General features: G+C 36.8%; 3 protein-coding genes across 6 annotated transcripts; 2 read left to right on the top strand and 1 right to left on the bottom strand.

The window, feature by feature from the left end:
- Positions 1–3,293: 3,293 nt before the first annotated feature.
- Positions 3,294–8,100, bottom strand: LOC110727224 (histone H2A.Z-specific chaperone CHZ1-like). 4 transcript variants are annotated; one of them, XR_002512507.1, is made up of 3 exons: positions 7,416–8,100; positions 6,450–6,609; positions 6,011–6,345 (listed from the first exon to the last, which is right to left on the bottom strand). XR_002512507.1 is itself a non-coding variant. In XM_021906790.1 (2 exons), the coding sequence occupies exon 1, from the start codon at positions 7,957–7,959 to the stop codon at positions 7,432–7,434; it is 528 nt and encodes a 175-aa protein (XP_021762482.1). In that variant the 5' UTR covers positions 7,960–8,100; the 3' UTR covers positions 3,294–3,495; positions 7,416–7,431. The 4 variants fall into 4 exon arrangements, 3 of the variants coding, with proteins under 3 accessions (XP_021762482.1, XP_021762481.1, XP_021762483.1); XM_021906790.1 differs by lacking the exons at positions 6,011–6,345; positions 6,450–6,609 and adding an exon at positions 3,294–3,495; XM_021906789.1 differs by having other exon boundaries at positions 6,011–6,609.
- Positions 8,101–16,191: 8,091 nt separating this feature from the next.
- LOC110727280 lies at positions 16,192–18,614 on the top strand. Its single transcript, XM_021906847.1, has 3 exons — positions 16,192–16,860; positions 17,595–17,723; positions 18,318–18,614. Exons 1-3 carry the CDS (start codon positions 16,192–16,194, stop codon positions 18,612–18,614), a joined length of 1,095 nt encoding a protein of 364 aa, XP_021762539.1.
- A 120-nt stretch (positions 18,615–18,734) lies between these two features.
- On the top strand, positions 18,735–19,232 carry LOC110727279. The gene has a single exon (XM_021906846.1). It carries the CDS (start codon positions 18,735–18,737, stop codon positions 19,230–19,232), a length of 498 nt encoding a protein of 165 aa, XP_021762538.1.
- Positions 19,233–23,386: the final 4,154 nt, after the last annotated feature.

The following is a 23,386-nucleotide window of genomic DNA, read 5'->3' as shown; positions in this document are numbered from 1 at the left end:
TCGGGGTTCTAAGTTCAGCGATCTGGGAGTGGTCAGGGTTCTAAGTTCGGCGATGTAGGGTGGTCGTTGTTTGGGTTCGGCGATCTGGGGTGGTCGTGATTTGGGTTCGGCGGTCTGGGAGTGGTCGAGGTGGTCTCGCTGGAAAGGGAGATGGTGGCTGGGCAGCTGGGGGTGGCCGGTTGTTGGGTGAATTATTCGGCGGCTGATGGTGGTTGTCTCGTGGGAAGCGGGTGCTGGTTGGTTGCGGCCTGTGGTGCGAGGGAGTTGTTGCACTGGTGTTGTGTGGTGATAGGTTGAAGGTGGAGGTAGGGAGATGGTGGCTCCGGTGAGGGTGGAGGTGGTGCTGGCTACATCTGGTGGGGATGAAGGTGAAGGTGGTGGCTGGGTTGGTGGTTTTTATTTTTAGTTTTTTTTTTTTTTTTTTTTTTTCAAAGTTAACCATAGTTAGTTTTTTTTCAAATAAATAACACTCATTAATGTCATATGTGAGATAAATTTTTTAATTAGAGTCATTTTATATAATAAGAAAAAAAGGGAGGTGACCATTAATACGTAACAGAAGTTGGAGGTCACCGTTAAGAATTTCCCTTTAATTAATGGCAATATTTTAGCTTTTGCACTACTTATAAAATAACTTTGGCAATTAATTTTACTAATATATAAAACAATATTACTACATATCACGTACAATAAGTAGTAAAAATGTACTTGTCAAAAAAAAAATTAATAATAAAAAAAGTAGTGAAAATGTAAAATCTTTTTAAGGTATTGATGAAAATGTTTCATCGACAACACATGAAGCTCATAGTGTTGCAAGTAGAAAGGAAAAGCCAAATTTTTGATTGTGAAAAATTATACGGAGTATTTAACATGAATAAATTACTCCCTTTGTTTTTTTAAGTGTCACACTTTTACTTTAATTTTGCACTATTCGCGTATATATACTAGTTTGATTCAATGTTTATATTTTATATATAAGGTCAAACATATTCATATGATTACTAGTTAGAATTTTCTCAATGTATAGTTTATGTATGATAAGCATTAAATATAATTCCTAAAATGGAATTAAGTGAGGAATTCATCATAAAATCACGCGCAAATCGGTGTAATTAACGTTAATTTATCCTCAATCTTTTTTAGCTTCTTATACACAGCCCTTAGGACTTGTTTATCATTTTCCTTTTAAAATTTAAATTTATCGATAAGTAAATATAATATTGGTCAAAATCCTACATTGACAAATGTACTTATCAAAGTGAGACACTTAATAAAAACAAAGGAGTACCTAATGCTATCTTGTTGGACAACCTTAATGAACTCAACCGCAATAATTTACAAAAATAATTCAAAATTTAACATTAGCAACAAAAATGTATCAAATGATATATGGTCTCAAGCAAGAGTACAACAAGGAAAAATAACAAGGAGAGGAAGAACGTGATGAATTACTTCTACATTCACTTTTAGTTGTAATGTCTTGACTTTCATGTTTATCAATGTATAGTTTTAATTTCTCATATTTCTAACTATAGAAAGGTAAAAATATAAAAATTGATATTGTGAAAATATAATTGAGATGAATATAACAAGATCTCACATGATTTTATATTTTGCCTAACATATATAAAAATCAATAGTGGTGGTCTAATGAAAGGATGTGAATAGTGTAAAGTTGCAGGTGTTGTTAGTAAAAATGAATGGAGGAAGTAAAATTTAGAGTCGACAAATGAGTTATGAGTTATCAAGTTGCAAAAAATAAATGCCTTGAAATTCATTAATACTAATCCAACCCAATATGGGTCAAATGCTTGACACCAACCCTTCTCCCTATAAATCAATTGATCATGTTAACCTATTTTAACTGGTTTAGCTCAAAACATGGAGAATATTTATATAATCAACTATCTTCTCATGTTTGATCTAGTGACTTTTTTAGTACATTGAAAATTTATCATTAAGTCCAAATTTTGTTACCTAATGACATCTTCTACTAGTAAAAGGTTTTAAATGTTGGAGGGTGTTGTGATGAACTATCAACAACAACAATTCTATATTTAATCTATGGATTGGATTGGTATTTTGTTTTGATATTCAAGCAAAGGTCTCCACGCTTGTTTTGACCTTGCATCCATTGATGCTATGAAGCTATTTTAAGACCCTGCCTATTGATACTTTGTTGAGTTTGTTCATAGTTTTTGTAGTTCTAATTTGGATATTTTGTTTGAATTCTCTTCCATGTTCGTTATTGAATTCCGTTTTTTTTTTTTTTTTTTTTTTTTTTTTTTTTTTTTTTTTTTTTTTTTTGACAAGAGTATTCCTTATTTTTAGGTTGTATACTTTGTCATTTGTTAAGGATTTTTCATAACCAAATACAGAATCATGATTTTATATGTTTACATGTTCATACTTTGCTCGCCTCTTAGGAGATTGGCCAATCATATTTTGCTCGTCTCTTAGGAGATTGGCTTCCTTACGAGGCCTAGATTTCTTTCTTGTTATGCGTGTGTGATTGTTTTTTTTTCCTTTTGTTATGGCTTTTGGTTCTTTTCCAGAGATAGGGAAATCATTAGCTGTTTTTGGTCATTTCCTGTAATAGAGAATCCATTAGCAATTATGTACCTTTCTTCCCAAAAAAAAAAAAAAAAAAAAAAGTCAAAACCTAAACTTCATAGGATGGTTTGGATAAGCCAAATTATCACTAGCATTTGGGCAAGCTGAAGGCTTATGTAGCAAGGCTGTTGTTACATTTGCATGTTTTGGGCTTGTGGGCCTGAGCCATGCAGGAGGTACATTTCAAGATTGCAGCAGCCTTCATTTCTTCATATAGTGCTACAAGGATTGCAGGAGATACATTTCAAGATTTCAAGATTGCAGCAGCCTGAGCCATGCAAGAGGGACTGCCAGGAATAATTCTGCTGCAACAGTGATAAATGATGGCTAGGAGGATTGAGTGTAGTGGCGCGAAATTTTGGAGTAAGTGTCCAGTTTGCTACGACATGACAAGTTTGAGATTGCTAAAGCCTTAGTCAGGGCCTTGTAAAATCAAGATTAGCTGAAAGATACAAGGTAAAGCGAACAACTATCAGAGGATAATCTCCGATGGAAATTATCGGACACTTTGTCTAAGAGAAATTAGGCTACAACTATCAACTCAAAGACGGCCTTTATAACTTCTAGTCTTCTATAGTTTTTGGGAGTGCAATAAAACCTAAGTTGATAGAGCTTTGACAAGGCTTGGCAAGACTAACTCGCTCCTGTTTATCAAACTCAAAGCCAAACTAAACTTGAAATCACATGAATCCATTGAGACCTAAACCAATACTGATCCAAATCAACTCGATCAATATATACATGACTAATATCTGTTAATCTATCATTACAAGCTACCTGACAATAAACTCAGATGATTCCAAATCGAAACAAATGACTCCTTGACTGAATATGAATCAAATCAAACCCCATCAAATGACTCAATACCACTACCTGACCATCCTGCACCCAAAAGAAATGAATCTTATTATAACTAGTCCGTAATAAATTAATGGAGTATTCAAATAAAAAAATTGTGCAAAGGTAACTTATACAGTATATTTTTAATAATATAAATCTGTATTTAAAACCTTTTGTCTTTTTTCTTTAACAAAAATATAGAAACAGTTTACGTTCTAATGTTGTTTGTGGTGCAATTTGGTTTCCTAGTTTGATAAACCGCACTTAAATCATAAACCACAATGTGGTCAAAATTCCAAACCAAAAATTTCAAAATGAAAATTGCACCATGCTACAAAAAACAGTTTGGTGTGTGGTTTGAACCGTGCTTCACAGTTAAAACAACCCTAGTCACCACGATTAGTTCGTCACAATGATGACCAGTAGATAGAAACATTTATGCCATCAAATAAGCAAAATAAATCCTTAAGGAAAATACAAGACAAAATTGACTGGGCAAAAAGAGACGGAAACTTAAGCTGTTGCAAGATGTAGAAAGCAAACAGAGGATACAAGAACAACTAAATAATGAAGCATTCACCTACAGAAGAAAGGACAAGCTTCATATCAAGCTTTATGTTATATCAAACTAACACGACAACACCAGAAAAGCAAGACAAGTTACAAAGTTTTACTCTGTATACATACTATACTGATATGGAAGCTAACTTTTCCTTTCTATGCTAATTTGCACTGTATGAAGCAAATTATTACCATACAGCGAGAACTGTATTATATACCCAAATACAGGAACACACAAGGCCAATTTTTTGCTCACTTGCCCATTTGGAGAGCTTATGTTGAGCTTTCCAAATGGGCAGACGAGTAGAGAATTTGCAATGTACAAGGGATATTGTAGGGCATATAATACTCTGTAAGATTAATCACTTTTAAGTGCTGAAACTTATTCCAATATCTTATCCTCTCTTCAAATACAAAAAAGTACAAATAATAGCCTTCATTTTTATACAAGGCAAGAGACAATGTTGACCACTTACCTGATTTTTGCCTTCTCTTTTAATTACAAATGAATATGAATAGAATATGGAACATTGAAAAGAAAGGGACAACCGCACAAGAATAGCTTAGACCAGGACTTAACAAAATTGCATATACAATGGCTTAGCATCACTGTTTTAGCCAGCTGCCACCTAATCTATACTCACATATCACGTCAAGGAAACCATTACAACTAATTTCATTGCAATAGGAACTATTACCAGATATTCTAAGTTTACCATCAATATTACACAAATTCTCCTGTCCTAATGTAAACCAGAATTACAGAGTAAAAATCTAACACCCTTGATTCACCAAGTTCTGAAATGCCATATCCACAAAGACCACAATTAGTTTATTTTACCGCTGATGGATTCTAAGCAATGTCAAAAGTCTTCTAGCATTTTCTTTTCATGCTGTAGCAAAATCTTAAAAACAAAGCTAGTTGAATCACCAAGTAGGGCAAGTACACAAAGGACCAAACATCTCAACTCTGATCTGATGCACTTCATCTAAACTCTAAAAGCTACACTCAACTATCTTATAGAAAAAACTACGTAGTAACTCAAAAGTCACGCATGCAAGGTCTCTCTATAATCTTACTCTCCTCTTAGCTTCAAGATAATTGAGCAAATGAATTCCAAGTTGCTTTCCCATGACCAAATTACCAAATTCACCCATGCCCCTAGAGGCCTAAGTTCTATACAGATCATAAAGCTTTAAGAAATAGGACAACAGTAGCAAAAACTCCAAGCAGAAAAGCCAAATACATCCAGAAAAATATAGACTTTACTCGAGGCAATGACTAACCTCCAGCAAATTCTATTGGAAATTGGATACAAATTACATCTTCAAATGAACAAATCAAAAGTTGCTTCTGATTTAGGATTTAAAGGATAGAATATCTTACAGTACAACAACAGAACCACAAAAGATTGGGGCTAAGGCTCCATTTGTTTTGATGGAAAACATCTTTCATGGAAAATCAATTTTTAAAGAAAACAATCTTCAATGGAAATAAGATTGTGAAAAGGGTTCCTTTGTTTGTTTGATTATAGAAAAAATTATGGAGGAAAAGAAAGATGAAAGTAAAAAGGAGGTGAAGGATAGAAAACTGAGAAGTGATGAGCAAAGAGGAAAATGTAGAACACCATCTTTATAAAAGGAAAATAGTTTTCTTTCTCATAAAAGTAACTTTCCACCTAGGGAAAATTGTTTTCCACCTGTCAACAAAACAAACAAAGGAAAATGAAGAAATGAAAAAAAAAAAAGAAAAAAATCATCTTCCAAGAAAATGTTTTCCACCATAAAAAACTGAGCCTAAGTTCTGATTGCAGAAAAAAGGAATGACCACTCTGTTTAGCAGCTCCAAGCTGGCCTTCCAGATAGCCAATGGAAAAAAGTGGCCAAGTGGTTTACTTAGAGGGAGAAATGATATAGCCGACTATAAAGGAAAAAATAATTCAGTTAATAAACATGATCCCCAATATAGAAGTAAACTGTAAAGTGTAAACACATCTTTTTTTTTTTTTTTAAATCTAGCAGACTTTATTTTCCCATTCTCGTTTCATTCTTTGCTTACAAGTCTTTTTGTACCGTACATTCTTAGACTTTCTTTTACGGCCAAATTTTTCATGGTAATAAGTGATGGAGTGTAATTGAGATTGCATACAAATTTTACAAGATAATTCCCATGCCAAAGGTAATACTCAGTAATACTGCAACTTCACCAACATACATGAACTATTCTTCATAAATTCAGCAATGACCATGTTTGTATTGTATTATTCTTCACAACTCCAGCAATGACCATGTTTGTAGTGTATTTCTCTATAAGTATGATTTCATGAGTCTCTGCATACAAGTCATATGTTATATAATAAACTTTTCCTGCGAGATACGCACTGCATACCAGTACTATGTTTGCAAGTTATATACTAAGATTTAGGTGAACATACCCACAACCCGCATTCTGGACTTTTAAACACAATAGTTTCAGAGATACTACCGTGTTCGGACAAAAGGACTTATGTTCTGAAACATCTTGTTCAGTCCATTACCATATATTACATCAATCACCATTAAACTCAAAGCAAAAAATCCTAGGAGCGGAATTCCCTGCAGACAAAAAGGGAACCCATGAAATTCACAAGGAAGACCAAACATTACTTCATATATTTAGTGTCATTGGTCTGAGTTAATGTTTAATTACTATATTAATAACCAGTGTAGTACAAGTCCACTTTTCTTTTCCCTGAAGAATCAAAGCAAAGAGCTATCATATTATTGTTTTACAAACCATTACAGTGAACAAATGCACTCAATCATTCAAAACACCGAAAGGACAAACTCCAGCTAAATAACAAGCTATACTATCTTATATGGCTGAAGGCTCCAATGTAACAAAATATGAACGTGATATACAACGTTTTTCCAGCAAAATAATCTACTTACACCCGAGAAAGAACACTAAATTCTACTTACACCCGAAGACATAATTGAAAAAGAACATAACAGGGCTTCCCCTAATGTTATCAGCTAATCCGGCTACAATCTTTAATCATCCACTTGGTACTCGAAAAACTGCAAAGCAAACTCGAAAAATTTCTGTGATCATATATGTTCACAAGATCATAGGTGCAAACCCTCAAATCTAAACTACAACACCTAATTTACTGCCTCAACAAAATACCTATTAACAACATCATCAAACATATAAAACCAATAAGTCCGAATTCGGGCAATAACAACAAATTAAACAATGCTACCAAGATCATAAACATATTAGAAACAAAGGGTAACTAAAAATCCATATAATAATAATCATAAATAAAAAACACTAATAAAAGTATCATTCTTCACAAGCCACAACATATATTCTAACTTAAATAACCTAACACATTGATCAAATTCTAAAAACTAACCTCGATAAAAAAAATTCTAAGCATCAGGGTCATCACTGTCATCAGAATTCTCAGGAGGAAGATCAGTAGCAAGGTAAGCACCAGGATTAATGATTTTCCGGCGAGTTCGAGACGGAAGAATATTATCAAGATCAACCTCAGCCAAGGGATCTTCAGCAATATCACTACCATCAGATAATTCATCACCAAATTCATCGGAACCTGAATCATCAGAATCATCATCGGAATCATCTTCATCTTCTTCTTCGTCTTCTTCAATAAGAATACCCTTCCCTTTCCTGTCAATTTCAGCTTTGCTACCATTAGAACCCTTTTCTTCTTCAACTTCTTCTGCTACTGGGTCCAGTTGTTCTTCGATACTCTTTCCTTTCTGTACGACGTCGTTTTCTGGGGTTGGTTCAAGAGATTCGAGAGTATCTTTGCCATTGTTATCTGGGATTTCGAGTTTCTGCCTTTTGGCATCAATGGCGGAGTTATCGGTGGTTGGATCGGGGATACGCTTGGTGGGCAATGTGGGTTCGGGGCAATTATTGACGTCCGCCATTGATGAATTTGGGGGAATATGTGAGTTTGGCTTCTCTCGGAAGAGAGAGAGAAAAGGGGGGCAAAGGCAAGGGTATATGCAGGGTTCAGCTGCGACTGTGCGAGTGAATTTTCCTTTTTGTTCAAAGCTCTTTATTTTCTTACTTAGGGCTGATTAGAGCCTTTAGGGGTGTCAATTTGGATCGGTGAGGTTGGGTTCGGACTAAAAAAAATTATACTCGTATTTTTATTACTTCCTTTATTTTATAAAAATTGTAATATTAGGTATTGTACAAGCTTTAGGAAAATTATAAGGTGGGATCAAAAGGGGAATTATATACAAGTAATATAAAGTACTCCGTAGGAAAATTTAACTTATACCACCACAAAAAAAAAAAGAAAACACGAAATTGTTTTTTACACCAAAATTTCTACTCCCCCCATTATTTTATTAAGAGCCTATTTGGGGTTTTTAACGTGAATTAAGAAATTTGTAAATTCCTTAAAAATAATTATTGGAAGTACAAATATGCATGTAGGGGTTAGAGAGAGATAAATAGAAAAAAAAAAGTTGTTGAAAATTATTGATGAGAGGGATAGAGAAAGTATTGAGAATTGATGTCAAAAGTACTAAAAAGAAAAAGAAAAATGTTGACAAATCATAAATAAAAGAGAGTAATATTGTCAAAAAGAACAACTTTAAATGGAAATAGGCTCTTAATTTTGGTTACTCTTAAATGGAATACAGACTCTTAATAAAAGGATGGAAGGAGTAAAATTTTTAGTTTACCACCAAATAAAAATCCAAACATTGTTTTTCACCACCTGTCGTCAATATAATCATTAAATCAAACGAAATTAAAAAAATTCTTCGATTTTCGAGCCCAAAAAATGTTTTTCATGGTTTTGGGGGTCATTTTGGTCCTTTGGGACCGACTTGAGGTTTGAATTGACAAAAAATGCCTCGATTTGCCTACTTAAAAAACCTCGGTTTGCGTGACACACGCAAGCAGGTATATTTTTGATATTTTTTTGGTCATTTGTGACTTCAAATCGGTCCCATAGGACCAAAATGACCACTTCTAAAAAGCATGTTTTTGGCATAGAGATCGAAGAAATTTTTAAAAAACCATTAGATTTACGATTCTCTTGACGGTAGGTGGTGAAAAACAATTTTTTGAATTTTTTTTGGTGGTAAAATAAAAACTTATAGAAGTTTTGGTGCTAAAAAACAATTTAGTGTTTTTTTTTGTGGTGGTAAAACTTAAAATTTTCTATATAGTATAGTTAGTGGGGATATATTTAATTGTTAGTAGAGAGAAATAATAAAAAATAGCATAATTAAGGTTGGTTGGAGAGAGAAATAATAAAGGGAAATTCCACATTATAACTGTTGAGGCAAATATTGTTCTTTGTCAACAAGTTAAATACCCTATATTGTTCTAGAGTATTAGGGGGTTGCCCTTGAAGTTACCGGTTTCAAAGATTGATAACTTTGCTAATGTAACAAAATAAACAATAAGGAAGCTTTCTCAAAGAAATTAAACAAGTTAGATTGCGTAAAGAAACGAGTATATGAATATATGACAAAAGATACAAATGTATTCTATTAATTAAAGGATAGAGCTGGGTCTACAATTGTACAAATTGAAGGAGAGGTTACCTCCATGTTCATACAATTGGAAATGAACAAACGATCTTTAATACATGTTAGGAAAACCACGCTATCGCTTAGCTACTAAGCCAAGGGAAACTAAGGAAGCTAAGAAAAAGCTTAAAAGAAATGAAATGCTTTTTGTTGATTGATTTGCTAATGTCCTTCCTTTGGTCTTCATGCTTCTATTTATAGACAAATTAGAGCGGTTATGGCTGACTCCCCTAACTGTTTTGCAGCTATGCTTCTAGGCACCAACTCTCTTTAAAAATTGAATTGTCTACTTTGCCTCCAAGCCGGTTCTTTTCCATATATATTGGGCCCTTGGGTACTGCCAGCCCATTTTCACCTATCCTTGTTTGTTTAACCCAAAACCTTTCACCGACTATAAAGTCCATCTTACTTGGTCAATCGGGTCAAAGTCAAGAAAAAGTCAATAAAAGCCAAAAATCTGATTTTTGGGTGTAACAATAGCAGCAGACTTCAATTATCAGCCCATTGCCATAGATGACTCTTACAGGAGTATTGTTTACCTCCACACTGACAGAATTGGATTGAGAAAGATGATCTCTCTTTCAAATCTGGGTTCCTCACAGAAGTCAAGGAGTAACAAGCATAGGAGCATCCCCATGTCAAGCCTTAGCACAAGAGCACAATCTGCATTAAAGACAGAATTAGAGCTACAAACTGCTGATATCCTTCTTACTAATAAGTGCATTAGATCTAAATTGTCCAAGCTTATTGCATCTTGTTACTCACTTTGGCTCCCTTCATGTCAGGTTTGGCCCCTAACATTAAGAGGAAGCAGATATCTCCAGGGAAAACCACGCCTTCTAACCCTATTTCAATTAACAGTGATAAAGAAGAATTGATAGGTACAACAAACTATCCAGATCTCTTAAAGAAAACTACTAGCTCAAGCTTACTATCATTAGAGAAGTCACCCCCTCATGATCCTGTACCCTCTTCCCAAACATATCAAAGGGCTGATAAGAAGAGACAGGGTAATGTTGACTCTAGTAAGAGTAAGGGTGATGATTTAGCTTCGCATAATCAGTTAGTGGCAGATAGTTTATCCTCTGGTAGTGATCCTATTATCCCAGGTGTTAAAGATAATGTGGGTGATCAGTTAGGCCCTTGCCAATCAAACTCTGAGAAACCTGTTCTAGAACAAATTTCTACTTCTTCTATTTATTCAGACCAGCCTGCAGATCTTATTTCCAATTCAACAAACCATGGATCCTATCCCTCTAGTTGCACAAGACAGCAATACAGATGTTCAAGATGGGGATAATTAGGAAGCCAAGGAATCCGAGCTTCAGACTGCTCATGAAGCTTCTGATGCCACAGAGTCAAGTCTTTGCGAAGAAGCTCATGTGGAGAAAGACAAATCTTCAGACTTTGGTGAGTGATAATATTCAAATCCTCTTTTATGCTCCTTTACTTTTATATCTAATGTGTCTTGCTGCATTTCAGTGATGACACCTTATAATAAGGGGATTGGGGAGAACAAGGATTCCAAAGATCATGCGTCAGGTGAAAGTAAGCATTCTAATTTCATGCATTATCATGCTTATTGAGCTTTCATTTTGACTAACACTTGTTATTGGTTATGCCCCAGTGTCTATATCTCCAGAGGTCAAACTCCTTGAAGAAGTTCTCTCTCTTTGTGAGAGATTAGTGTTGTAGACATCGCCAAGCATGCAGATCAAGCTATCTTTGCAACTGATGGCCCAGGTTTGTCTGCTAGGGGCTAATGACCCTGTTATTTGGGAGGATTTGTCTATCGCTTGTCAGGCATGTGCTACAGAGCTAAATCAGACAAGGTCATCTTTTCCTCCTTTGATGGTCTTAGAGTTTTCTCAGCAAGTGTCTCATGTCTTCCAACAATGAGATCTTTTAAATATGAAAGATCTTGAGTTAGACTTGGAGATGGATCACTTGTGAGCTGAGATTGATGACATAATGGAGGAGGAGAAGAAACTCAAAGTTAAGAGAGCTTCGGTAGAACAAAAACTCCTTGAACGAAGAGAAGAGAAGAAGAAAATGAAGCGTTGTAGGGAATTTTTCATCTCCGCCCTACATGTGGGTCATGTTCGTAGGCATGCCGACGATCCAAAGAAAATAAACTAGAGAAAAAGAGTCGCCAACAAGTTTTAGGAGCTTGTAAACCGTTCACGATTGTGAAGGTTACACCCCATTCATAATCACAGAGATTGCTATCTCCATAGTGGTCTGGAACCATGACTAGATGTTCGGGGATAATGGCACGAACTTAACCTTAAAGAGGTCAAACCCACCCTAAATAGGCCTCTACTTGATCCTTATTGATATTCATGCATGCACGCTTTTCAATCAACATACATACATCAAATTAATCCTAAACTTGTTTAATCTATGTTGGTTGATTATTAATGCACAATTAAATCTAATACTTGTGATCACTTGAATTAAATCATGTTAATCTAAATCCAATTATTAATTATCTTATTAGGCATAATTTCAATTACAAATTCCCTTTAAACCTGCAAAAAGGGGCGTGATCAAGTAATAGCAACAAATCATTGATAATCAAGCAGCATATAATTAACATCACAATTATCATCACAAAACATCGTTAGTAGTAAGATCCTAGGCATGATACTAAATAGATTAATAGCAACCCTAGCATGTTACTAATAACAAAATCATTACGTTATCCTAAACATGATTTTTATTCAAGAAAGTAATTAAATTACTTACTTTGATGCTTCGACCTTCTTACTATAAAACAATAAACACGTTAGTAAACTTCAAGAAAGTAAATAATAAATTAAATTAATTAGGAATAGAAATATAGATTTAGGTCCAAACCCTCAGAAATATCAACCTTTCACTTCGAGGTCGAAGACAACGTCGAGTATGGTTTGAAGTATTCGAATCAGGCAAAGAAAGTATTGTGTATGATTGGGAAGTATCTTGGATGTGTTTAGGCTAAGAACATGGGAATAGGAGTTCTCTCTCGAATTCTTTTTGTGGGTTATTGATGATTGTTGATGATGTTGGTTGTTAATCCTTGTTTTTTTTCGAATTGATGAAAACAACCTCTATTTATAAGGAAAAAAGAGAGTCAAACTATTGAAAAAAGATTAGAAAGTCTGACTAAGATAGAACTCTCTGTCGCGTTGCGACAGGGTTGTCGCGGCGCGATGGTCCTTGTCGTGTCACGACAGGGTTGACGCGGCGCGATGATCCTGTCGCTGCGCGATGGTTTTAAAGATAGAAAAGTTCGAAAGGAGTTTGGTTTCTGATGGTTTATCTTCACAAAATGTATCCGAACGTCTTTTGAAAAATTAAGGATTATCATAAGAATTCTATTCAATCTTTAACTCTTGATCTTTATCTTTTCGGGAAGGATAGATTAAAACCTTTTAGAAGAATCTAGAAGTTCTAGCTGGTTTAGGATCAGGAATATGATCATATGGGGCTGATATGTTCATTTTATATAGTGATTTATCCCCATCCCTTGGTCATAATTAGGAGTATTTTTGGCTCTTTGGAGTCACTTTTATTACTAATATACGGTTTCTAGTGTTTTCGTAGATTTGGTATTGTTTTATAGGAAATTGCAGATTTGGAGCATTCTCCCGGACTTATTGGAGCCACTACGAGCATTGGAGTAGGAGCGCGTTCATTTGACCATTTTCCGTAGCCCAAGATCGGTTGGAGTTTTCAAACCGGTAATTAAGGGCTCGGTGAAGAAAGAGTTCAAGGCAATGGACCAAGCTATAAAGACCCAAGGAGGAAACCCGGATTTGGGCCAAGAGAAAATAGCCCAAGCCGAAGTTGCTCCCTCACCCAAGAGCCTTCGCCCAACCGGGTAGTGCTCGCCCTAAGGCGCGCCCGGCCGGGAGAGGCAGAAGGAAGTGAAGCGTCCTTGCCTGAATGCGCCCCCGACCGGGCGAGCTTCCGCCCGACCGGGAGTGTGTTTCTGAGGGTGTTTGACGTTTTTAGTTTGTTTTTAATTAGGATTTTTGGAGCTTAAGTATAAATACATTTTGTTAAGCTAGATAACGGGGACGTCATTCATGAGTTAAATTCTCAAATTTTAGTTTTAAGCTTTTGGGCTAATACTCTTGTTTTCTCTCTCTACACTTTTAGTTTATGCAATTCATTATTTTCGTTTACTTCGTAACAATTTCTTCCCCTTTTATTTTCAGTAATTAATTGCTTTGATTAATTATGTCTTGTTTATTTGCTTTGCTTAGTTTAGATTTAAATATGTGTGAGTAGTTTTATTTCTAGGGTTGTGGGGATCCATAAATAATATGAAGGGGTAATTTACTGTTGTTGATTTCCAATGCTTTGGTTGATATCCTATTGATTGATTTAATGCTATGCAACTAGATTAGGCCTGGTTTAATTGTATGAGTTATGCAATATTGATTCGAGATTCGAGAGATGAGAATTAATATTAAGGCTTAGTTTCAATAGGCAGGTTAATTTATAAATGGTTAAGTCAAGATTCAAGAGATGTGATTTGATACTGATAGATTAATTATGTGATTGTAATACGTAGCGAAAACCCTTTATGATCTGATTAATTGATGCATTGATAATTGATTGTTGTGTTTTAACCTGGAATATTATTTTATTGGTGAACCTATACCCTAGGCTTTGATTTATTGATTTCTCCCTTATTCAATTTGTTTTAGTTTAATTATTCTCCTTAGTTCAATTCCCATAAAAATAATTGGGATATTCTATTTGGTGGTCTCCTGTTTTTAAAAATTCCACATGGGAGACAAACTTTTTTCGAACTCTCTATAGTGTCCCTGGGATTTTATATAACTGATTACAGTGTCCTAATTGTCATTAAATGGGCTAACCTACCACAAAATGGTTCAATAGTTTACCACATTTGATGAAAAGACTAACCTACCCTTGATTTAATCTTCTTTCACTCATTCATCTTCTGTATGCTTGACAGTCTTCCAAAAAAAAAACCCAAAACTCTTTCATCTTCCTTCAACCTTCATGAAATCGTATTTTAGAGTAGATTAATTGAAGAATTGTAAGGATCAAACACTTTTGCGTGACGATTGTTTGGAGAAATTGTTGTGGATTTGTTAGAAATAATTGATTAGAGTTGTTCGGTTTTTGGTGAAATTTGGGGTTCGAATTTTAGGGTTTGTTCTCGAAATTCTGACGGAATTCTCAATATCGGGGAATTCTTGCGGTTGCTAAACTGATATACATACCTTAAGCAAGGTATGTCCTTTAATATTAAGTATGTTGTTGTTGTTCTTTTAATTGCAAAAGTTGCATGCTCTGTTTGTGTTTGTCTGAGTACGTTTTTAACAAAGATGAAATCTTTATGCTTGCTAGTACGTGTTTGATGTTGAAATATATGCGTGTTGGTTGTTATGTTGCAGAATGGATCAGTGTATGCTAAAGTTTGCCTATATGGGTAACATAATTGAAGTATTTGTAGAAGATATTGACAAGGTCATGTGGATAGATTTGATCATTGAGTGTGAGGAAGGGTTTAAGAAAAATAATTATGACTTTCCTAAATTCCCTAGCTTTCACTACTGCTATAACATGAAAGATGTTAAGATTACTTCTGATAGTGATTTAATGTCAATGATGGATAGATTAAAGGATATGGATGAGATCACTATTTGGATTGGTTGTGTTGACAAGCCTATTGATTGTGTAATTGTTGCTAGAAGGCTTGCTGAGAGCCTTAAAAAAAATCCTAGTGTACATTTTGGTCCTAGCCCACCTAAGAAAAATGCATCAGTTGATGATGAACAAGGTGGGAATGAAAATGTTGTTGATGATGAGGAGTACTTGAATGATATTAGGGTTGAATGAACAGGCAGCATTTGATGAACAGGCAGTATTTGATGACATGGATGAGGGTGAGCAGGAGACTGAACAAAAGAGGAAGAAAAAGGGTGCTCCTAAAACAATGAGACCTAAGAAACTACCTGTCAAGAGAAAGATCCACCTACGTAGTGATACCCATAAAAAACCTTGGCCCAACAACAAACCTTCTCAAATGCACCTGTGATTCATAAACAAACAGATTCTTCTGTCCACAAACCCTCAAAGTTGCAATGTAACTCTGTCCTTGTCCTTCACAAGATACCTAGAACTACAGCTGCTAGGAAGAAGAATGTCCAGACTCATAAAACCACGGTTGATGCTCTGGTTGTGGATGAGGGTGAGTTTAATGAAGCAGTTAGGAGATTGGAGGCTAGGGATGCTCAGGTTGGGAGAACATATGAGACTGGTGAGACCAGTAGAGCTAACAATACTCAAGAGTTGGTGGAGGGTGCTGGACTGGAAGATGACATGTATGAGGGAGATGTTCTGGAAGCTGTATTTGGTGATGCTGGTGAGCAGGAAGATGAATTGAATGAGGATACTGAGTTGGAAGATGATATGGGAGAGGATGAAGGCAGTGGGTGTGTTCATGACACATATGAACCATACTCATCAGACTGCTGGCAGAGAGGTCTTAATGCAGATGAAACTTATTTCAGTAGGATGTACATAAATGGTGAATTTGTGACTGATATTGAGTTTGGCAGTATTGTGTTAAAGCCCTAGATGATCTTTAGTGATAAAGAGCATTTCATGTCTGTCTTCAGAGATTACTGCATTCAATGTGGATTTGCAGTAGTGGTTGATAGGAGCTGTCCAAGTAGGTTCACTGCTTCCTGTCTTGCTTTAAACTGTAGTTGGAGAATTCATTCAATTAGGCTACCTGATGGAGTGACATGGGCTATAAAGACTATAAAGAACCCTAAGCACACTTGTGGAGGCTTAGATGAAAGGAATCCCTTGGTGACTGTTAAATGGGCTGCTGAAAAACTACTTGAAGATATAAGGGCAAATAATGACATCTCTGGAAAGACATTGAATGATCTGTTATTCAGTAGATATGGAGTGCATATGGCTACCAGCACCCTTTACAAGATGAGAGGGGTAGCATTGAAGGAGATAAATGGTGGGCATGATAATTCTTATGGGTATTTGCCAAAGTACTGTGAGATGATTAAGGAAACCAACCCAGGATCTGCAGCAAACTGTGCATGGAAGCAACTGAATCCACCTGATCCATCCTTCACATTCTCAAGCATATTCATTTCTTTCAAGGTTGCCATTGATGGTGTTGTTGCAGGATGTAGGAGTTTAGTGGGGGTTGATGGAGCTCACTTGAAAGGTCATTTTGGTGGGATCCTTCTGTCTGCTGTGGCTGTAGATGGAAATAGGGGTGTACAAAAACTGGACCGGACCTGAAACCGGACCTGAACCGACCTGATCCGGACCGGACCTGACCCGGACCTGTTGATTCAGGTCCGGTCCCGGTCCTTAAAAATCAAGGTTCCCGGTTCCGGTCCGGACCCGGTCTAAACCCGGGGTTTTCAGGTCCGGACCTGAAACCCGGAAAAATTGTATTTTTAAAAAAAAAAAAAAAAAAAAAAAAATTCAAAAATCAAAATTACGCTGCAACCCTAACAAACAGCTATCTGACTATCTCCATTCTCCAAGACTCCAATCTCCAAACTCCCTGGCTGTCTCCCCCTCTCCCTCACGCTCACTGTCGTCTCCAGTCTCAGCCCAACGCGGCAACGCCCACCGCCGACACCTCCTGCCTTCCTCACTCTCTCAGGCGAAGCCCAGGCGCCCACCGGCCACCGCATGAGACAGCTACTGCGCGATTTTCCATTTCTCCGGTAAGTTATTTTTGGGGTTTTTGGTGGTGAGATTCTAGAGCTTATCTTGAGATCTTGCTGGGCAACAAAAAAAGGAGAACTTTTTGAGCAGCAGAATAGCGAAGAACACCGAAGGAGGCTTGGTTGGGTTGTTCTCTGGGCTAGCGAAGCTGCTGCAAAGTAGCAGAGCAGCGGCGGTAAAGCAGTGCAGCAGCGGTGAAGCGAAGCAGCGGACGGAGAAGTCGAGGTGACTTAGCTGTGTTCTGTAATCCTTCATTTTCTACGGGAATTCAGAGGCTCTGCTTTGATTTTTCTGGGCTGGCAGAACAACGGATCTGTGAAGAAAACCACCTAAGTGAAACAGCAGCAGCGGTGAAGCCGTTTAGTTGGAGTGTCGTTCGTGGTTGCTCTTTCATTGATTTGGTATTCTGAATTTAATTGATTATTTACAACTTTTGCATGTAGAATTTCAATTAATGAGTACTTTGCTAAATTATCTAATTATGTTTGGGTATTTTGTATTCGAAATAATGAATTAAGGTTTTTTATTAAAAAAAAAAAACGAAAAAATCACAAAACAGGTCCATTCAGGTCCAAACCTGGACCGGACCTGATTTTTCAGGTCTAGCCCGGAACCGGACCTGTTAATTCAGGTCCGGTCCCCGGTCCTCATAATTACCCAAGTCAGGTCCCCGGTCCAAACAGGTCCGGTCCAGGTCCGGTCCGGTTTTGGACCGGTGTACACCCCTAGATGGAAACAATGAGTTATTTCCTTTTGCATGGGCTATTGTTCCCAAGGAAGATGGTGACAGTTGGAAGTATTTTTTCTGGCACCTCAAGCATATCCTGTCAGGTTCTGAGAGGGGAAATGATTAGTGTATAATTTCAGACAGCCAAAAAGTAAGTTATCTCTGTCATTCACACACTGTAAATTAATGTAATTGTAAATAACAAGCAAACTCAGTTTTCCTAAAAAATTGTGTGCAAGGAATAGATGTGGCACTAAATGAGGTGTAGCCTGAAGTGGATAGGAGATACTGCTGTAAACACTTAGCTAAGAACTGGAAAGCATCATTTCCTGGGCCTTTGATGCATTCCCTATTCTGGTTGGCTTGTAGTGCAACATCCCCTTTCACCTTCAAAAAGGCTGTGGACAGGATTCAGGCTGTGAATCCAATGGCTTGTGAATGGTTGGCTAAATTGGGAGATCAGTCAAGATGGACAAGACACAAATTTTATCCAAACATTTGCAGTGACGAGAACAAGACCAACTTTGTAGAGAGCTTCAATTCAACTTTGGGTGTAGACAGATGAAGGCTGTGTTAACACTTCTGGAAGGTATACTTTTTCAGTTCCTGACTTCTTTTAACATATTCCACACCATTTTATTTAGAATCTAACATATACTAACATGAATGCATAAGTATAAGAAGAATGTGCATGGTGAGACTATCAACAAGAAGACAAAGGTGCAACAACTGGAATGAGGATGAACCATGTCCTAATATAGTCAAGAGAATAAAGATGTTGACCTTTGAATCAAGAACTTGCAAAGCTTATCAGTCAGATGAGGGTGAATATGAAGTCAAGGATGGGAAGTCTATGCTTCATGTGTCACTAAACAGGAAGACATGTCTCTGTGGGGCCTGGCAAATTTCTGGATTGCCTTGCAAACATGCAATCAGAGCAATCTTGGCTGCTGGATTGAACCTACACCAGTTCTGTAGCACATGGTTCTCAGTCCAAAATTATAAGCAAGCATATGCCAACCCAATACACTCTGTCCCAAATTTTGATCACTGTCCAGAGATTGATATGCCTACCATACTACCACCAGTGATGAAGAGATCCATTGGTAGGCCATCTAGACAAAGAAAAAGGGCACCTGATGAACCAGACAAAGGAAAAAGGTCCACAACAGTCCAATGTTAGAAATGTATGTCTTATGGACACAACAAAAGTCATGTAAGGGTGGACTAACAGCAGCAGAGCAAAGTGCTAGGGATGGACAGAGAATTGGAAAGGCAAGAGCTAAAAAAGCAGCAAAGAAAACTTCTGGATCCTCTACACACACTGCACCAAATACTACATCCACAGCAAACCCACCAGACCCACCAAGGAGATTCACAAGAAGCTCATTGCAGTCTCTTTCACAACCACAACCCTCCATTAACACAACTCAGAGTTCACATCAACCTATTCAAGGTCCAAGTAGCCAACCTGTTACTAGGTCAAGGAAGTGTACTAAAGGAAAGAACAAAGTCTAATTTGTCCTGCTGGTTTTTGTAAATGACAGTGCAACTGCTTGCACCTTTTTGTTTTTGAACTTATGGTTTGTATTTAACTAGATCATCTACTAGGACAAGCTCTGGCTTTTGAACTTCTGTTATGTAATTAAGTTGTTGTAGGTGAACTTATGGTTTTTTTTAACTTCTGTTATGTAATTAAGTTCTTGTAGGTAAACTTATGGTTTTTGAACTTATGTTATGTATTTAAGTTCTTGTAGGTGAACTTATGGTTTTTGAACTTGTGGTCTGTACTTTCAATTCACAAGTGTTTAGACTTTATCAAATCTCAACTTTGTTCTCATTAACAGCACATGTACTTAGAATGGAAAGCAAGAATCATAACTGACTTTTTATTTATACTTGCTTGTATTACATAGTTGCATTCACAAAACCAGTACACATTGCATCACTACCCCTGATTACATAACTTAATTAGGATCAACCCTAACAATACTCCCCTATCCCTCATTATCCTGTTTACATCATTTCAGATAAAAAAAAACACAAATTGCTAATATGATAATAGCAATCTTCATAAGCCTCTTGCAACAAACAAAAAGGTCTTCCACCATGTTATGTATGGCGACAATCTCAGAATTTGGTGAAGCATCATAAAAACTCACATCATCTTCTGTAACCCACTCAAAAAATCCACAACCTCGCACTTTTTCCATGCATCCATAGTACGCCTTCTTTGAATTGGTCATGGAATCAGAAAACCTAACCTCAGCGTTGCTAGGGGGGTTGCAATTGCAGTGCTTCATCCTTACCCAATTAAAGCTTCCATCTGTTGCGCCTCTCTTCCTTGACGAAACTCCACGAAAATTCATGGTGATAATCTGAGATTTGGTGGAGGTTGAAGGGAGAGGAAAGGGTTTGGGGATTTTTTTTGTTCAACAATGTCGAGCAAGGAGGTGAAGTGCAGTGAGCATTTAAGATGAATGAGTGAAAGAAGATTAAATCAGGGGTAGGCTAGTCTTTTCATCAAATGTGGTAAACTATTGAACCATTTTGTGGTAGGTTAGCCCATTTAATGACAAATAGGCCACTGTAATCAATTATATAAAATCCCAGGGATACTATAGAGAGTTCGAAAAAAGTTTGTCTCCCATGTGGAATTTTTAAAAACAGGAGACCACCAAATAGAATATCCCAAAATAATTTGGTTACTTGATGATCTAGATTAAATAAATTATTTAGGAATAGAAAGACTTGTTTCCTTGTGGATTCGACCCTACTTCCCTATCTGCTTTAGCTAGAGGACTTAGGTAATTCTTTTGATTAGGAGATACGACTTTATCTAGTTAGGGGCCTAAATAAAATATTTGGACTCTATATAATCATTGAGTTGTACTAAAGGTGGACATAGACTCGGTTTAGTATTTTGGCCATATCTCATTCGATAAGTCGGATTTGGGCTTATAATATATCGTTGGAAAGCTCTTTCCAAGCCCCATCTAACCAAACAATAATTAGAATGGGAAAATGGACCAAAATAATCAGGTTGGACATTTTTATAATTTGGGCACGAAATGAATGTTTTTGAAGGACACAATATGATGTTTTCGGATTTAAGGACACGAAATGAATGTTTTTGGGTTTAAGGACACGTAATGAATGTTTCTGTGTTTAAAGAAATTTCCGGTAGTTATAAAGATGGTCAAGGCTTAAGTAAACTTCGCGTGACTCTTCAACTCTTTGCAAAACTCGTCAATCAAAACGCGAAAGGCATTCATCACCGGATTTGGTGTTTGGGCATTCATCGCCAAAAGGGATGACTCATGACAATCCATTTAGGAAAAAATTGCCAGATGAAGAAGATGCGTGACAATCCACTTTTGGAAATATTGCCAGAAGAGATGATACATGACAATCTAATCTTAGAAAAATTATCAAATGAAGAAGATGCGTGACAATCCACTCTTGGAAATATTGCCAGAGGAGATAACAATCCAATATTGGAAAAGATTTCCGCATAGATGATGTACTCGAGCCTTGCAAAAAATCAAATTTTGCAAAAGGACCTTGACAGTTGGTTGGCTTGAGGTTGACTTGAGACTCGACTTACATGACTTATCATGTAAATCAATGTACACAAATCGACTCGATGTGATTTGACACAACATGACTTAAAGTGCATGACTTGTGTGTGTAGACTCAACTTGTTGCGGTGACACAACATGACTCAATGTGCATGACTCGCGTGTATTATGTGGTGATTATGCTCGTGCAACTCGAAAATGTAAAAAAGCAAAAAAAAATAAAAATAAAAATTCCTGCCATTTTTGTGGAGGGTACCGACTTTCTCCCGAAAAAAGACGTGAAAAAGAAAAGAGGTAAATTGTTGGTGAGAAATAAAGTTTTTTGACTTCCCGAAAAGGAAAACAGATGAAAAGAAAGAATCGAGTAATGATGCATGTTGAATGAGCTTAATCAAGTGTATGCATTAACCATTGTATCTCATGGTACAAGGATTGTAGCATCCTAGACTATCTCAATTGATGATCCGATAATGAAAGTATTTGGGTAACTTAGGCTCGGAGGCTAAGTACCTCATACTTTGTGACACTACAAGAAAATGCTCAATTTCCGATGGAAAGATTCCGACGAACACGTAAATCCATCTAATATTACGAAATTTCCTATGGATTTAAACTTCGTAGGAAATTTCTGATGAATTTAGATTTTTGGTCGGAAATTTTCGACAGAATTTATGGATTTCCGGCGGAATTAAGGTTAAAAAAAAACCTAAAACCATAATTATTTTGTCAACCGCCCCTTGCCCTTTCCTCCTTCATTTTCCTTTCTCCTCTCTTTCTCTTTCTTCCCCTCATTTTCTCTTCCTCTGCTCGTTCTCCCTCATCCTCTCTCTTCTCGTTCTCCCTTCTTCTCTTTCTCTTCTCCGTTCTCCTTTCTTTTCTTTCTCTTTTTCTTTATCTCGTCCTCCTTCCTCCTCTAACTTCTCGTTGTCCCTCCTCCTCTCTCTTCTCTCTTCTCCCTTGTCCCTCTTCTCCCTTCACTCTTCTAGTCTTCTACGTCGGACGCTGCTACCCTCCCGCCCGGTATGCCGGTCCTTGCTACCGCCCCGCTCTGTCCTATACGCCGTTTATTTATTTATTATTTATTTTTATTTTTTTTAAGGTTTTTAAGGTTTTTAAGGTCAATTTCGACCATGAAAACTCTAGAGTCTTCATGGTCGAATTTAGCCTTATTAAATAGATTTCGGTTGAAAATCGAAGACAATTTCAAATTTTAAGGTATGTTTTTGTGTTTTTAATTTTCTTTCTTTTGTTTTGAAATTTTTTTTTCAAAAATAAAATAAAATTTGGATTGTGGTGGTGGTCCGTGGTTGTGGGTCATGGTGGGTGGGTCGTGGTTGTGGGTGGGTCGTGGTTGTGGTGGTTGTGAGTCGTGGTTGTGGGTGGATTGTTTTAGGGTTAGGTTGGTGGGTCGGTTAGGGTGAATGGGTTAGGGTCAGGGTTAGTTAGGGGTTAAGGGCTGTTAGGAGGTGGCGTAGTGGAGCTGGGTAGTGGTTGTGGGGAATAATATGAAGTTTTTTGTTAGTGTTGGTGTGCTATTTTTTTTCATTTGTTTTGGTAGGATTTTCCTACGTATTTTCTGTCGGAAATCTCGAGCGGAACATAGTCCGTTGGAAATTTCCGACGGACTTTCTTGGTCGAAGAAATCTCCTCCGACGCCTCAATTCTGTCGAAAACGGTTTCCGACGGAAATTCCGTCGGAATATGTTGTTTTTCCGACAAATTGGTTTTCGACACTTGCTTCTGATAGAAATTTTCG

This window comes from Chenopodium quinoa, unplaced genomic scaffold, assembly GCF_001683475.1.
Source record: "Chenopodium quinoa cultivar QQ74 unplaced genomic scaffold, ASM168347v1, whole genome shotgun sequence".
NCBI lineage: Eukaryota > Viridiplantae > Streptophyta > Magnoliopsida > Caryophyllales > Amaranthaceae > Chenopodium > Chenopodium quinoa.
Note: the sequence above shows the minus strand (reverse complement) of the source record. Positions and strands in the feature narration are given on the sequence as shown.